Source organism: Chelmon rostratus, chromosome 18 (genome assembly GCF_017976325.1).
Source record: "Chelmon rostratus isolate fCheRos1 chromosome 18, fCheRos1.pri, whole genome shotgun sequence".
Lineage (NCBI taxonomy): Eukaryota > Metazoa > Chordata > Actinopteri > Chaetodontiformes > Chaetodontidae > Chelmon > Chelmon rostratus.
The window spans coordinates 20863212-20880052 of record NC_055675.1 but is presented as its reverse complement, the minus strand read 5'-3'; the positions used below and the strand labels follow the sequence as shown (position 1 = coordinate 20880052).

Below are 16841 nucleotides of genomic sequence, written 5' to 3'. Positions count from 1 at the left end.
GGTCATTGTGGAGCGTTTCAGCTGCAGAGTAGGACTGTTTATTTTATTATCTCGATCACAATGCTAATTTCCCTTAGCGCACTAATGGGAACTCCCATTATGTGTTAGCATCAAGCTAACGGGCTTAGCCCTTGTTGTCTGTCTAGATGTCTATACACGATGTACAGTGTTCACATACTGACAGGCAGGCAGACAGAGTGACAGCCCCCTCAAGCTTAGTCCCTGTCTGCATTTAGCCTGAACCCAGTCGCTGCAAAGCCTCTAACTGTTTTGCTGGCAGCTCGGCCCCGGCACACACCAACTGAATGCCGAGCCACTCGCTTCAATTTCAAACCTCCCACGCTAATGTTTATTTCTCCTCTTTCATCTGTGGAGAGAGGAGCCGGGGCAGATGAATTAAAAGCTGCTTCCTGTCTTTGTCCGTCTCTCTGAGTGTCATTGACGCTGCCCTGCCTGTCAGTTACATTCTCTATGAACGGACATGTGTCTGACAGATGACAGTGACACTTCATCCCTCTGCTTGCTGCATTTATTCAGCTTGTTCTCCCAGATTAAATGTCCTGCATCTGTACGTCACTATCACAATGATTTGGCATTATTGCGGAAAGCAAACAAAAAAACCCCCACAACGCTCTGAGGATTGTCAGCCTGTTGCAGCTTCCACACTGTAAATAGCAGCCAAGTTAAATAGTGAGCGGTTTATCACCTCTGGGTGTTTGACTGCTGATAGATGAACCTTTTATGGGTTGGAGAGCGCCTTCTAAAATCCTCTACACTGCCTTTTATATCAAAATCCACCAAGTTGGATGTGGAAGAAAATCTGCCGTAGTGCTTTTTTGACTTCAGACCCGAAGAGGGCGCCGTTCTTTCAGAGCAAACAGAGCTAAAGCTTTCAGACTCTCTGCTGGCGGCAGATGGTGCAGGGAATGAAAAGCTGATGGGGAAAAAAAACACTTCCAACATGTTTATTCTCTCCATTAAAGCCAAAAAGAAAAACCTTTAGACTGAGAAGGCAAAAGATCCTCTTTGCACAAGGAGGCAGCAGACTTTCTGGTGGTGGCAGATGGTTGGAGGGATGGAAAAAATGGTTTCCAACAAGTTCATCCCCTTCAGAGAGGAGGAGGGCTGAGCGAGCTGCACAATAAAACGACGAGTTTTATGGGAAATGCAGTCTTAATATTCAGACACAACAGTAGTGCTATTAGTGGTACTTGTCGAAATTCAGTCAAGCGCGAACTCCTTCAACTGTTGTATGAGTCAGCATCTTCATGACTAATATTTGTCTAAGAATCAGTTTTTTGTTGGACGGTTTGATGACAGCATGTTTTTCCAGATTGAAGTGAAGACTAACGAGAGTTCAGAGAGCGATGAGTTCATCCAGTCAGCGCTAATAACTGTTCATGCTGATGTCTGAATGGAAGACAGAGCTGTCAGTCATCCACGTCCATGTTGGACGGGCGTCTTTGAAAATGTCTGTCCCAGATAAATCAATGATACACTGTAACAAAAAAACAGTGCACTGAAAAGTAAAAAAAAATAGTTCAACATTTTGGGAAATGTGTGTGTTAAATATAGAGCTGGATGTGGTTAGCCTAGCTTAGCATAAGATGACTTTGGAATATTCACCCTGTAGGTCCTTACTGTCCTTACTGAAGCTTTAGCTTGATGCTCGTCAGACTCCCTCGTATCAAAAACACTTAAAAAATAAATCCACTGGAGTCCACTTCTTGATTTTAACTGTTTACTTGCAAACTTAAAGCAACATTACAAAACGTTAGAAACGTACACAAATACAACCTTCCACATCGTAAAGAAATTCTGTGGAGAGAGAGAGCGAGATCAAAAAACTATATCGCTCCAGTCTCCTTTCTGTTCCTGCTGACCCCGGAGCTGACCCCGTTCCCATGGCAACCAGGTTAACTGATGGGTTTAAATATCACAGTAAGAGTCCTAGCTTACTCATACACTATAAATGAAATGTACATATGTAATAATATTTAAATCTTTCTCAATCATGAAATTATTTATCTTTATTAGTTATCTTACTTATGAATTTGCATATTTTAAAATAAAAATTGTTCTTACTAAATAAACTGCATTTAGGCTCCTACACACCCATTATTCGTAGATGCTAACTTTAATTGCTAGCCTTAGTTAGTTACACCACATAAATGGAAATCAAGCTTAATTTAGCTTTTTAAAATCATTTTACAGAGAGCATTTGTATTGGTCTCATTAACAGTTGAAACCAGACATGCACAAACTGCCTATAACACCTTTTTTTGATTAGCAAAATTGATTGTAGCGCTCTCTTATAACATTGGCGGTCTCGTGATGGAGAGTTTTTCAAAAACGGATGCAGCAGAACAAGAGTTTTATTTCGCGCATTCTGGTTCTTTGTCAGTCAAAGCTCGTAGATGTGACTGTGGCAACCTTCACTGTAGTTGTGAAAGACGTTTCTGTAGCCGGCTCTCTTTTGCACGGTGGCTTCCATCATATTCCAAGCCGGCTAATCATATAAAGCATTATTTCCAGAGAGACTTTCTGCCACCTAAGAGCCACCAATATTTAGAGCAGCAGATGCTGAAGCTTTCCTGACCTGGATAAAGGTTGAGTCAGTGTTGCATTATAGCAAGAGGACACAGTCGAATCCATACGGTTATTTATTTCTATGCAAATTTCACAGATTATTGCTTTGGTGGAAGTGGATAAAATGAGACCAGTAGGTGAATTTAAGAGAGGTGGCAGGCTGGACTCCTGCCAGCTGGCCGCTTCACCTAAGCTTGGTTATTTATTTGTCTGGCTTATGTAAGCAAGAGTGCAGACGGCTCCGAGAGAGGGCGAGAGACAGGCAGAGAGAGGGAGGGAGGAAAGAGAGAGAGAGTGTGGGAGGAAGATTAGATTTAGAGAGAGAGAATTAAAATCTGATATTTGTATTTTTGTTTCTTTTATTTGTGTTATATTATTTTCTGCTCCATATAGTTTGGGCAACGGGAATCGGATTATGTGCCATGACAGTAAAGCAAATTGAAACTGTGTGTGTGTGTGTGTGTGTGTGTGTGTGTGTGTGTGTGTGTGTGAGAGAGAGAGTGTGTTTACATGCCACTAAACGTGTTGTGTGATATGATTGTGTAGCCTCATTTCCCCAAGTAACCTAGTTTCTTTGTGTGCATGTAAACACATTTATTGACGGAGAATGGAGGCGAGGAAGAGGAGAAGTTGAAGAAGAAGGAAAGAGTTGCCGGCTAATCTCCAGATTGGATTCAGTTTGATTCCATTCTTGAAGGTTTAGATTTTTTATTTTGCGTAGAAGTGTTTCTCAGCATTTATCCTTGATTTTCAATGTCTTTTTATGGCACAAGTAAGCAGCTATTATATAAGTCGCATTTTGACTGAAAAAAAACCCTTTTGCCTCTAAAGACATTTAACAAATTGTGCAGCTCGAACTGCACCTTTAATAACAGGTAACTGCAGTCTGCTCATAACATTCAGCACAAATGTACACTGATAAAAACGCAGAAATGCCAGAGCCAAGCTTGGGAATTTAGGAATCAATATTGGATCATAACTGAAAATAACCTCTTATTAGAAGAGCCCTCTTTTATCTGGCAGACCTGGACAGTGATGAGAGGCAGTGATAGTTCAGAACCGTCAGAACCTCCGTGAAAGTCACAATAATACAAAGAAATGGTCACAAATGTTAATGTAATGTTTTGCAAAAGCTGGTTTAAAATCAGTCCTTTTTTAGCCACAGTAATCAGAAAAACTACATGAGAGATCCTGGTGAATGAGTTCTTGTACTTCTTGTTAGGGTTTGTTGCTTCTTGAAGGAAATTTTAGAAGAGGCTGTTAAATCTAGTCTGTGGCTTAGGCCTCCACCTTCAGCACCCTCTAAACTTTCTACCCCCTACCCGAACAAGGGTCTATAACCAATCCCTACTTTCATCTTTGACTCTATCTCTTTACTTTCTATCCCCTACCCGAACCAGGGTTTGTATTCCCACCCCGCTTCTATTGGTGCAGTTGGTGAGAGGCAGGGGTAGATGATGGTAGTGCGGCAATTGGCAGTTACATGTGGCATCTAGGCCTGTAGTAGCATTGTAGCAGCTAACAATAGCTAAAGCGGTGGTAGTATGATAGTATCTTAGCAGTTAGTATTGGTAGCTAGCAGTTAACATTAACAGTATAGGTGAATCTAGGTTTATTGTCTTCTTCTGTTCCTCTTAGCAGGTAGCGGTTAGCATTTAGCATTAGCATTAGCTAAATGGTAGCATTGGAACTGTATTGTCTTCTTCTGTTCTTCTTAGTGGTTAGCATTAGCATTAGCTAAATGGTAGCATCGGTACTGGCCACTACCTGGAGCATCTCCTCAGTTGAACATGGCAGTGCTGTTTGGATTGTGTAGGAGCAGTGTGAACTGGCACTAGGGGGGGTGACTCTGGGACGCCGGAGTTCACCGCCTCACTGTTGAAGGGAGGTATCCACCTGATGACCCCCAGAGACGTGTTAGGAATCACTGCTCTTTGGCATGTATAGAGGCAGATTAGGGGTCCAAGGTTCTTCACTGAGAATGAATCCTCTTTTTGAGCACTATCTTGTGTTTAAATTAACTAATTGACAAAAAAAAAATCAGAATGGAAAAGTCTTGTTTATATGCATTTTTTTATATATATATTATTTTTATTTCTAGTCACATAGGAACACTGGTTGCATCAAAGAAAGGAAACTGTCGTTACAAACTGTACAGTCCAGCTCGGTATCTCTAGAAATTACTGAGGACAATTTTGCAGCTTATGATTTACTTCTAGCACGTTCAGTGCCAACAGCAAGTAGTATGTCCTTTTGTATTGCTGTGGAAATTAATGGTGTGAAGGTCGTGGTGGTTGTTGGGCTTGTATCCAGGAAACCAGACTTTGTGTCCTGGAATTTGACTCTTCGACCGTTGCCTTAACCTTAAAGGTCCAGTGTGTAGGATTGAGGGCGATCTACTGGCGGAAATGTAATATGATATTAATAATAGTCTTTTCATTAGTGTATTACCTTAGAATGAGCTCTTTTTATCCACAGAGTCCGTAAGGTTGCACCTCCATGTTTCTACAGTAGCCCAGAACAGACAAACCAAACACTGACTCTAAAGAGAGATTTAATGTTTTTAGCTGCCACCGTAGGTTCTCCTACATGCCTGGAAGGGGAGGTATAAAACAAGGGGTATTCAGTTGGTTGCAATCTGCAACCTCACCACTAGATGTCACTAAATCCTCCAACTATATAGTCTACTTTCCATCAGCGCCGTCTTTCCGTGAACTCAAGTATGCTTGACATGTTGACTATTCTCACACACATAAAAGTGCACTCATGATTGTTTCTAAATGGATGGAAAGTGTCTCATTTCTTAGTTTAACAGTCACGTAAGGTCATCGTTGCTCAGGCTAAAAGAATGTAATTGCAAGATGGCAGCTCAGAATAATCAAAAGAAATTGCTCACTAAATGCATAATGAAGTTGTAGAAGCACTCAAACCTGAGTCACCTAATTGCCAGTCAACAAAGTGACTCAACACCAGTGCTGTCGGGAACCTTTGATGCTTTTATGGACAAATGAGGCTCGGTTTGTCTGTTTTTGTCGTGAGGAAGTTAGAAGACACTTTACTCTAGCCAACTAGATCAATTATTTTCCTGTGTGGCTACCAATCATGTACAAAGCTGCACAGTTTGTATTGAGGTGGTTATTAACAGCAGAGCAACTTGAAGTTGTGCTGCTGGGTGGTGGCAGCATCGTCGAGGGAGAGTTTAATGACAACTAACACTTGTGAAGAATCTGCTGGGATACACATTACAATTGTGGGTCAATCCAGTCTGGGTCACTTTGTGTTGACTGTCGGCTAATAAGATCATACAGTGTGTAGCAGCATATGATGTTCTTCAGAACACACACAGCCATTGTTTTCTATGTAAGCCCTGAACTCCAGTGGCGCTGTCATATTTCCCAACACATCTACTTTCCAGAAAATCAGCAATTATGTCACGTTTATTCCTTGGATTGGCACATTCCAGTATATATATTGTGCATCATGGCTATTGTGGGCATATATTGAGTATGCAGTTGCTCTTTTGTTTCCATGCACTTTACATAATGTTGCTTGCATTACCTTGAAACACAGAAAATGAGACTGTGACTGAATGACTTTCCAGCCATTTCTGGAAGGTGCTCTGCAGTTGAAAAAAAGAAGGCATGCAAACAATATATGGAATCGCATATTTATATTGTGAGCGTTTTGTATTTAATTGAACCTGGAGTCAGAACGAGGAGGTGTTCAAGACAGACGAGAAGAATGAAGGACGAGGACACCCGGAGAGACAGAAAAGGGAGATGGTAGACAGGTGAAAAACAAGAGCGCCAGTCCTTTCTGCATATGACAAAAACAGATCTAGTGGCGTTAGAAATTATAATTATTGTTTATCAATAGCAAAGGAGGAAATAGTGTGATGTTATTATAGAGCAAGTCCGCAGAGGGAGGAGGTCCTGTTGAATGGATGGTTCACTGTTGTTTATCATATTCACCTGTCAGTCATTATAGTTTTATTATTCGTTAATAATCTAACCAGGATGAGAAAGATCAGCATGCCATTAAGTTATTATAACGGAAACCACAGTCTGTTCTGAACCTTAACGAAGTCTTTTATATGTCTCAACACAATCAAACCTTAAATGACTGATATTTTTTTAATAACAGCGAACCATTGCTATAGGTAATGTGAAAGGGATCGCTTATATCAAACCTATCCAACGGTGGAGTCTCGAAGCATCTTTCAGTAAAAGGAGAATGGAGTTACTTGACTTGCAGAGGAAGAAAGTGTCAGGTGGCATGGGGGATAAGTGACGAAAAGACAGGAAGAGAGTGACGGGAGAGAGATTATGAATCCGGACAGGCAGGGTTGTACGATACTTAAACTCAGAACAGGGAAAGGTAACGTGAGTGTAATTTCAACACATCGAGGGATGGAGGGAGAGAATGAGAGGAGAGCAATGAGAAAATGGGAGATGCCAATCATGGCGACCCTGCCGGGCGAGGTCAACGGTTAACAGCTTGTGAGAGTCGAGGGGGGATTAGTCTGTCAACCTGGCAGCCAGACGTGCCATTAAACAAACCTGCAGAAACTTCTGTGGCCTCACCCTAAACCCTGTTCTAAATTTCACCCAGTACTTCCCTGACTTCATTGAATTCAGATTTTTTGGCTCATTTTCTACCTCAAAGCTCCGACTTCTATCATTGTCAAACTAGTTGTAAATCTGAGGGGTTGTGAGATAATTGACGGTGTAGAAAAGTAGAAAAAAAAATGTTTTCTGCTACACAAAATTGTTTGTTTTGTTTCCTCTGACCTCCAAAATAAAAGAAAAAAACACAAGGAAAAAAAAAATCAATCTTTGGGTGAACACATGCTTTCTAGCTTTAGTGAAGAAGATAAACATGTTGGAAGTGACTTTCTTCCAATTGGACTTCCAATCCATCTGTGTTTCAAACTCTGAAAGCTTTAGTTTGGTTTCCACTGAAAGAACAGTTTCCACTTGCTGTTTTCCCTTTAAAACTGAAGCAGTGGCACGTAATGTAATGGTGCGGTTGTGCTTTGACATGCGTGGTCGTGTTACACCATTGTGGGCACTGGCATGGTAATATTGGATTTACAGCGTTTTGGGATCAATGTGAAGATGCACCTGTAGTGGGTCTTTAGCAGGATTTAAAATTGGCAATAAATGAGGAAGGTCTGTGGGCTCTGGATGAAGAGTGTGGCCTGGTGTCAATCCATGCAGCGCATTACAAACAAAAACAAGAATGTGAAAATCAATTTTGTGTTGGACTGGTAACCAGTACAGGGGAGATTCGGCCTCTCTTCTGTCTTGGCAAGTTCTCTTCTTAGCTTGTTAACAGTGAGAAGTCGTGCAGTAAAAACAACACATGGCTTTTCTTTAAAGCTGAATCAAGTTTCCATTGTAAAACTTTAATGAAAATCCAACATGCAAACGGAAACCAGCATCAAGCTAATGCACGTTACAGCTCACTGAGGCTCCAGCGTTTGCAGGCAGAAAATGCTGAGTCATGTCAATGCTAGCCAAGCTAGCTAACAAGAGACCCCGGTTCCTGACAAAATAAGAACAAAGTCAATACATTCTGATTACAGCAACTGATATTTGTTAAATACAAAATACAAGACTAGTTAAAGCAAGAGAAAGTAGTTACACAGGAAAATTTCCTGCGCTAACACTACTGCTACTGCTAGCACTGCTACTACTGCTACTGTTACTACTCACGTCAGTATTTCACGATCGAGACGTTTTCCAAAAACATGTATATAGATAATTGTTAAAAAGGGCAGCTTTTATACATCCATATAGGCTGTGGTCAAGTGCCCCCGCCTGGACCTTTACTGTTGGGCATATTTATGGTCACCTAAGATTGGGACCTCCTTTTCAGTTGGAACTTTTATTATCAGGTCTGCTGCCATGTTGCTGCTTATTCCTGTTCTTGATATTTCTTGCTTGGCTACCTCCACTTTTCAGAGTGTTCTTTGTGTGTGCAGCTAAACGTAAGTCACTTATTCAATTGTTGTTTATAAGTATTTGGACCAGTGTTTCATTTATTCCAAAAGTCTTAAGTGTTATGTTGCTATTAGCTTTATCGCTAGCAAAGCCTGACCTTGACATTCGTGAGATAACTAGCTAAGATGGATAGTTAGCTGAGTGTTTCTGTAAGCAAAAGTGATAGCTTGAGTCATTCATATTGTAGAATTATCTTGATTTGAGTAATTTGAGATATTTATCTGGATAGTGTAAGCATTTCTGTAAATCATTTGCACCCCTTTGTAAGACACAGATTGACATCTTTGTAATTCAGTTCACGTTTCCTCTGTAGAAACCACACAACTAGCACTTGTAAAGGAAAGAGAAGAGGACTGTAACTTTGCATTGGTTCATTAAACTACTCCTAGTAGAGGACATTATGTTCTTGCCAGACATACTGTAGCCATAATCGAGGACAGTTTATACTCAAGAAGTCTATATGATGACAGTAATGATTAGTGCGACACCTGTATTGTGTGATTTGCTGCACTGACATTTAAAATGAGTAACAGGTGACAGAAAGTTTTCTTTTTGACTTCACCTTTCAAAAGTTTTCCACATACTCACTAAAACTCAAGGGAGTCATATTCAGATTTTTTCCCCTCTCCAGAGATTGTTGTCAAAAAGTTTAGTTTTTGAGTGTCAAGAATTCTCTTACCGTGTACAGAGTGCAGAAACAGAGATAAAGAGATGTTCAAATATAGCTCGTTTAGTGGCGACGTATGTGCTAATTTCAACTTGCAGATGAACGGTAAGGCCTGGCACACACAGCGCGTCATCTCCATATTCAGAGTCTCGCCTAGTTTTCCATGTGACCAAGTGTGGCTCTCAGCAAAAATAGCCTGTGAAAATTATCTGTTGATAGTCATGTCAGCATCATAACCAACCCTTCATTGCAGTTTTAATGTCTATATATGTAGAATATGTCACACACATGAAAAAATATCAGGTGAGGAGCAGTGTTGTTTTCCGCTCTCTCTCTCTCTGAACAAGGACAAACAAAAATAACATCATCATCATCATTATTGATGGCCATCGTCAGGCAGACTCAGTGTAGAAAGATGGAGCTGGCAGTAGCAGCGCAGCTCAGCGAAGAAGCCGTCACGATCAGGTAGAGGTAGGCCTAAATGACTGCATGAATTAGAGGTGGCTCGGTGCTGTGATGTAGTGCAGCTTGGAATATAATAGAATAGAATTGCATAGAATAAAATCCCAATTATTTTAACTCAAACCTTAAGTATCTCTCAGTTATATGTCAGAGCATTCCCGTGATGGCCAAAAAAGTCCATTTTGAAACCTGTTTTTTCCCATGTGGCGTCTTTGAGGACGGAGCCAGGGAGCAGCTGCAGACCAGCAGACGTCTTCTGAGAGCACAGTTTCTACACAAAGCGACATCGGTAATTACACTGTGAGAGGGAGAAAAACATTCACGGTGCAGAGGCACATAGGGAATACATATTAGACTACTTGTACGATTAGTGTTCTGACATTATGCTGCCCTGGCATTTAGACCTCTTGGTTTTTAAATGAGAGGGTCTCACCGCGGTATTAAAACCTCTGGCTGAGGCGCTGCAGCTCGGAGGAGCCGGCAGCATGAATTAAACATGGCAGGTGGTGGAGAGTGGGCAGGGTGAAGGTGAGGAGCTGTGGGAGTGTTGGTAGGTGCACTCTGTGGTTGTCATTTTGTCGAGCTGCTGAAGCTCTTTTTCTTTTTCCTTTTTTTAATTTTGTCGTACAGCCCAGAGCTTCAACTCTCTGTGACATTTACATGTAATCTTTGCTTTTCTGGGATTGTAGCGTATTAAAGTAAAGTGTAAAAACTACACTGACGTCATTTGTGGAAAATGTCTTGAAAACAAGTTACAAAGTTTGGCCACGTAACTCATCTCAAGGTGTAGTTATGTCATGATCTGCTTATACAGACGGAGGGTTTGAGAGCTGAAAGCTGCAGAATTTCCAAGGTCAAGAATGAAATTTTTCACATATAAAATGCAGAGATAAATCTGCTGGATAAAGAATGCAAGTGTTGAGCATGGAAATCATTATAACTTTTAAATGTTAATCTATGATATTATATGTTTTGCAATTCATTTTGAGCGGCGCCCTAAAGAAAAGCAGAGCTCAGTTTAAACAGGAAGATAATGCTCCTGGCAATGAGAAGGAATTCACGATGGGATGTCGAAGCCAGTACTGTTTGAGACTGACAAGTCACTAAAATACATTTTAAAAGGAAGAATATATATATATGTGTAGACATTTAAAGTACAGGTACAACAAAACAAACCAAAGAAAACGAAAGTTTAGGCTAAAACTAAAGACATGATTCTGCCCGATACACAATTTCAGCTCTCAGATTTGTGTTCACACAATTACTCATTAGTTTGAAGGCACATGAAGCTCTTAAACCTTATTCACATGGCTGAAAGTATGTGGCAGGTAAACACAGCTGTTAAGGCCTCGTAAATGCTTGACTTTAAAACATACTGTATGTATATCTACAGCACATAGTATTTCTGATTGGGATTCACTCAGAGTGAAGGTGTAGCAGTAAATTGCAGATTGCAGCTTCAGGGGGTCTGGCCTTCGCTCAGTAGGTTGTCCCATCACAGCATAATGTGTTTGAAAAGTACCACCGAGGCACCTGCAGGGATCAGGCATCGGTATATTCCCCCGTGATGTTGCATGTGGCTTAAAAAGGTATGCGCAGAGGAGATAATTTGCGAAAGGGAGAGGGAGGGAGGTGGATTTTGGAAGTTGTTATTCGGAGCTTTGGGAGCCTCTGAGTGCCACTCGTGTGGAGTTATTTCCCGATGTGTCCTTGAGTGCACTGCAGTCGCGCTGAAGTGAAGTCCAGAGGTAAAGCCTGTGCAGAAACTTCACCCTCACAGCAGATTAATGCGGTACATTTTATCTGGCCTCTGCGATCGGGTCGCTCCTTTTGTCTGCTGCTATTGAACCGTACACTCACACGCAGTCAGAAGCAATTACGATACCTCCACAGAGCTCGCTGCCGGTTATGGTTTCTGTCACCGCTTTATGGCCGCTACCCCACACCCAATCTCTCTGTCTCTGACTGTCAATAACACAATTATCTGCTTGGAAAGCCAGGCTAAACCTGTTCGTTTAAACTGAGCGTTGGTCTGCAGGTGAATAATTAGACTCACTTTATCCTCAGAGGCAGATTTATGTTCACGCTTATTTTTTTAGGCAATTAGCTCAATGTGTTTAACAGCAGAATACGCATCAGTTCTTGTTACTAACATGAAGCAAAACAACAGAAGGAGAGAGTGCTGAGGTCAGAGGTGCATCATGTTTACAGGGTTTTAATAAATTTATGATCTTGTGATTGACAGGCCAAGATATCGAGCCTTAATACTTTTTGATTACCAAGCAAATTGTGTCTGTAGCTACAATATAGTGTTTTTTAACATTCTTCAGATGTATTGTTGACCTTTTTTCAATTTGTCCAGTCTGTAAAATGTCAGAAAATTGTCAGTTCTCCAGAGCCCGAGAAGACATATTCAAATGAGTTTTTTTTGTCAAGCTGTCAAAGGATATTACAGGAAGGTGACCAGATAAAAGCAGCAAATCATCACATTTTATCTCTGAAACCAGGGAATGTTGCCATTTTTACTGCACACTTCAATGTTTGTGCATGACAACACATTCTTCACCTGTAGCAACAGTACTGTATGTGTAAAATAATAATCGAAGCTCAGTGGTCCTCTTACAGTTCTAGTTTTCAACTGTTACTCTCGTTCAGCATCTCTTGTGACTGAAAGCTCCTAAAAGCTGCTAAATTGACCTTTAAGCTTGGATTATTTTGTTTTCATTTGCTTATACTTCAGCTGACACTTCAACCCTGTTCAGCACTTCACCTTCAAGTGACACTTTAACTCCTACAAGTGCTTTAACTTTAATTGACCCTTCAACTCAGTCAAGTGGTTCAACTTAAGCTGAGGCACTTTTCTAGTAGTAACTGAAACTTTCTGTATCACCTGTGAACCATGTGAAGTGTGATGTGATCATAAGCACTTCAAAGGTGCGGTGGGCGATTCTGGAGAAAGATGATTGTGGAGACTCAGTACCGATGCTTTGGATCGGCCACCATACTCAAAGCATCGGTATTTGACGACCTGAGATACAGCAATTAACTGGCTCTGATTGGTGGCTTTCATTCAGGGGATGGAACCTGGAACCTGAGGATCAGATTCTCTGTTTCTTGTTCTGCTCTCCAGATACAGAGACAGATTCAGCAAAAATGGCAAAAAGTCATTTTATACACTTTACCTACTAAACCTTTAAGGGATAACACACAGTTGCACACTCAAAAGATGCTCAAAACAATCAGAAACACTCTGCATGTTGTCTTCTGTAATCAGGACACTATACATTATTTTTACCCTTAATTTATCCCCATGTGTTTTTGCCAGAGTGCCACTCAAAGTGGAGCAGGCTAACAACGCTCGGGACGCCCTGGGGAAGGCCGTGTACAGCCGCCTGTTCGACCACGTGGTGACCAGGGTCAACCAGTGCTTCCCCTTTGACTCCTCCTCCAACTTCATTGGCGTCCTGGACATCGCTGGCTTTGGTTAGTATCTGTCAAAACCTCATGTCAATAGTAACTTTTGAAAAGTAAAAGCTTGAGATCTCCTAGATGATCCTAAGCCTCTGTATCTGGGCTGATCTGGATATATTTTAAAGGAAAATCAAATTCTGATTCTTGTGCTGTGCTGACCTGAGCTGTGCTTCTCAGCCTGGTAGTGTTGCAGAACTGCTCTCCTCATTGGCAGCTGGCCTCGACAGGGCAGCCTTTCACTTCATATACACAAATGTCTCGTAGGATAATATGATGAAGTGATGACACTTTATACCCAAAAGGTCAATGGTCACCTTCACTGTGACATCATGATGTTCTGCAAAAACTCTTTTTTGTCCATTTTTCAGCAGCATCACTCAGGAGCAGAGAGCAGATTGTGACCATATTTCACATTTGGTCAGATGCTGAATTGGTGACTCTGATCTTTGGTGTCCACCTTGAAACTGTGCTGATTGTATTGATCCTCTGTGTGCAGCATGTACGTTTTACAGGCATTGGAGTCCACTACAAGCTGATTGATTGTGCTGATACTGAGTTTCAGATGATTGTCATTGCACCATGTGATGAAGCTCTCTATCAGTCCTCTGTCCTCCTCTGGAAAGAATAGTCTCTAAGTGAAGACACCATGTTTCTGACTGGAAATGATTCCCTGGAATCATACATATCAATATAGTGAGAACTTCCATTTCACTAAAAAATATGCTTAAACCTTTTATTAAATTCCTTCAAAGTCTTCCCTGCATATATTATACAAGTCTGGACAGACATTAGTGTAAACTGCAACTTGATTGGTTGGTGGAGGCAAACAACCAGTTCTATTTTAAGGTGTTTTAGCAAAGAAAAGTGCACATAGGAAGTATCATATTTGAGTCTTATACTGGCAGAGAAGAAAATCTCAGAATACAGAGAATCTGAAGTTCATATGTAATATCATATAGATTGGGTATTGCTTCAATTTTTGCAAGTGCAAAAAATGTTTGAGTTTGTCTCAGAGCCATTGTTATAAAGACGCACTGTTGTGAGTTTTACAGTTCTCATTTTCTACTGATGCACATCACACTCACATCAAAACATCCATACAGTGTGTGATTTCCTAAAATAGTGTCACTTGTCAGACTCTCTTTGATTGTGACACAGCATCTTTGACTGCGTGCTTCTATTTGTGTTTTGCAGAGTACTTCGAACACAACAGCTTCGAGCAGTTCTGCATCAACTACTGTAACGAGAAACTGCAGCAGTTCTTCAATGAACGCATCCTGAAGGAGGTGAGAGCCGTCATTCATCGGGTTTCATTCTAGAAATCTACAAAAAAATAACTCAATCACCCACCTCAGAGCCATTACCCAGCCCGTACAAACAGCAGCAAATCAAAGCAAACATCTTGGAATGACTCTGGACTTTGATTTATACTTTGATGGAGGTGCTTTTCCTGTTGTAAGTACTTATTTTCTAAGAGTAGGTGTCATATTTTCAAATTATAGATGTCTCATTCTTGAATTCAAGTATGGATTTTCCAAAGGCCAGACACATCAAAACATAAAACCTAAACTTTGAGCACTTTTAAAGTGGAGAGTTTCATTCCAAAACATGATTTTTCCCTTTTGAAAGATGCTTTATGGTGATTACTGTTTATTTAATCAAAAGAGAAAAGCCCTGGGTCATTACATCCATCACATCGGTTTCTCTGAAAAAACACCTTTTAGACAGCAAACAGCAGTAGAAACATATAGAAAGTTTTATGTTGCTTTCAGTAAACTTTGTGACACCAGTTGTCTTATTTCCGGATGAAATTCGTCATCTTCAGACATCTTCAGCACCAAATAACCATTAGCAACAGTTGACATGAAAAGTAAAGCTGTGCAAGTACAATGTTCCAAAACACCGCATTTCTGTTTTGGAAAATAATGATGCTTGATATATGATTTTTTTTTAAGTCGGGGTCTCCATATAATGAACTAGAAGGCACTTAAGTTCTCAAACCTCCGCCAACGCCCAGCAGTCGTTGACCTTGGAAAGCTGCAGCCTCAGTAATGGTTTATTGTGGTTAGGAGTGATGTTTTAACAAAGTACATTGTGAAAGAAAAGCCCTTCAGCTGACGACCCTGAGGTCCACAATGTCACTCCTGTAATAGTAGTTCAATTGCAGAAACCAAAGTTTTGGATCAATAACAAAAATATAATCAGCCAATCTGTCTGCAGAATTAAAGCATATCTGTTTGAACTTTGTTGAGACTTCTTAGAACTGCAGCATCATGACAACTAATTCTGAAAAGGACAACTTAAAGCATATTTTGGGTTGTGTTTGACTTTAATTTTGTGACAAATGTTAGATGTCCCAAATGTTAGATGTCCCAAATGTTAGATGTCTCATTTGACCTTAAAACTCCTCATTTACATCCGGAGATGTTGGCACCCAAACATCTGTTAGCAACAAGCTTTAACCTTAAGATGCTCATTCTGCATGAAAGTGTAATAGCAGAAAGCCTGGTATAAGTGCCATTTGTGAGAGAGCTAGAATGCCCCGCAGGCAGAACCGCAGCGTCGTCCCCGTCCTCATTACACGAATGCCGTACATGCTATGAATATCGTTATGGATCTCATTAGAAGTATCTCGTTTGCATTCCAGGAGCAAGAACTGTACCAGAGGGAGGGGCTCGGCGTCAACGAGGTTCACTATGTCGACAATCAGGACTGCATAGGTACGGAGACGCCACTCATCTTTCTGCACTCCTGATTGTGTATTCAGAGCAGCTCCAGTTGATCATCCTCCGTATGTGTGCCGTTGGGTTCAGAGTGTTTCTCTGTAAATGTGTTGAATATTTATTTTTTTCTTTTGTCTCAGAGTACATTATGTGTAGAACATAATGTACGTAAGAAAAAAAGAACACAAACAGCCGGGCATGCTGACCCTTAACTGAACACATTCCCTTTCAAACACTGTACATTAGATACCTCAGATAACACTGGTGGTGTCAACAGTTCAAATTTCCTTTCAGATATCCAGATGGTGCTTGAAATGACTTGAGGCATTCAAAATATATGAGAACATTGAATTAATCAGCTTTCCGCCATTAAAGAAAATATATCTACTCTAAACTAACTGGTGAGACTTGATTTGCGAGTTTTCCATCTTGTTGTGGGACTTAAATTTCTTAACTTGAGACTTGATGTTGGACTTTCCTGTTTGGACTTGAGACTTGTTGAACTTGTGTGAGGTTTTGGAGGTTTTCTGCTGCTTCTGGTTGTGCTTTGTAGTATTCATGTTCATCATTTTCTTCTTCTTGAGCTTTACTGGAGCGAGCAGTTGTGTTATCGAGCCACGAGCGGCAGCATGTTATTGGCCGTAATGTGGTGCTGGCTCCGAGCCCTCGGTTTTGTGAGAGCCGCCTCTCCACAGTTTGACCCGGGAGCCCCTGCGCTGTTTCATGGACAGATGAAGTAAAGAGGCCAAGTGATGAAGCCCCAGAGCTTGTGATCTTCTTTCCAGACTGAGATGTGTCTTCATTACTCCAGGAAAAGGGAGGGAGATGGATGTGAGGTGATTAGAGGTGAAGGAGGTTAATTATGCTTTTCGCTGATGTCCAGCTCTGTGAAATAGCATCAATATTAGATGCTTAACTACAGCA

At 40.9% G+C, this 16841-nt stretch overlaps 1 protein-coding gene across 4 annotated transcripts in view; it reads left to right on the top strand.

The window, feature by feature from the left end:
• The window catches only part of myo6a (myosin VIa), a 134091-nt gene that overhangs the window by 61038 nt on the left and 56212 nt on the right, over window positions 1-16841 (top strand). For all 4 annotated transcript variants that reach the window (XM_041958170.1, XM_041958169.1, XM_041958168.1 and 1 more), the window contains exons 13-15: window positions 13049-13206; window positions 14389-14480; window positions 15842-15914. In XM_041958170.1, the coding sequence (XP_041814104.1) occupies window positions 13049-13206; window positions 14389-14480; window positions 15842-15914 (323 nt within the window). The remainder of the gene's footprint in view (window positions 1-13048; window positions 13207-14388; window positions 14481-15841; window positions 15915-16841) is intronic.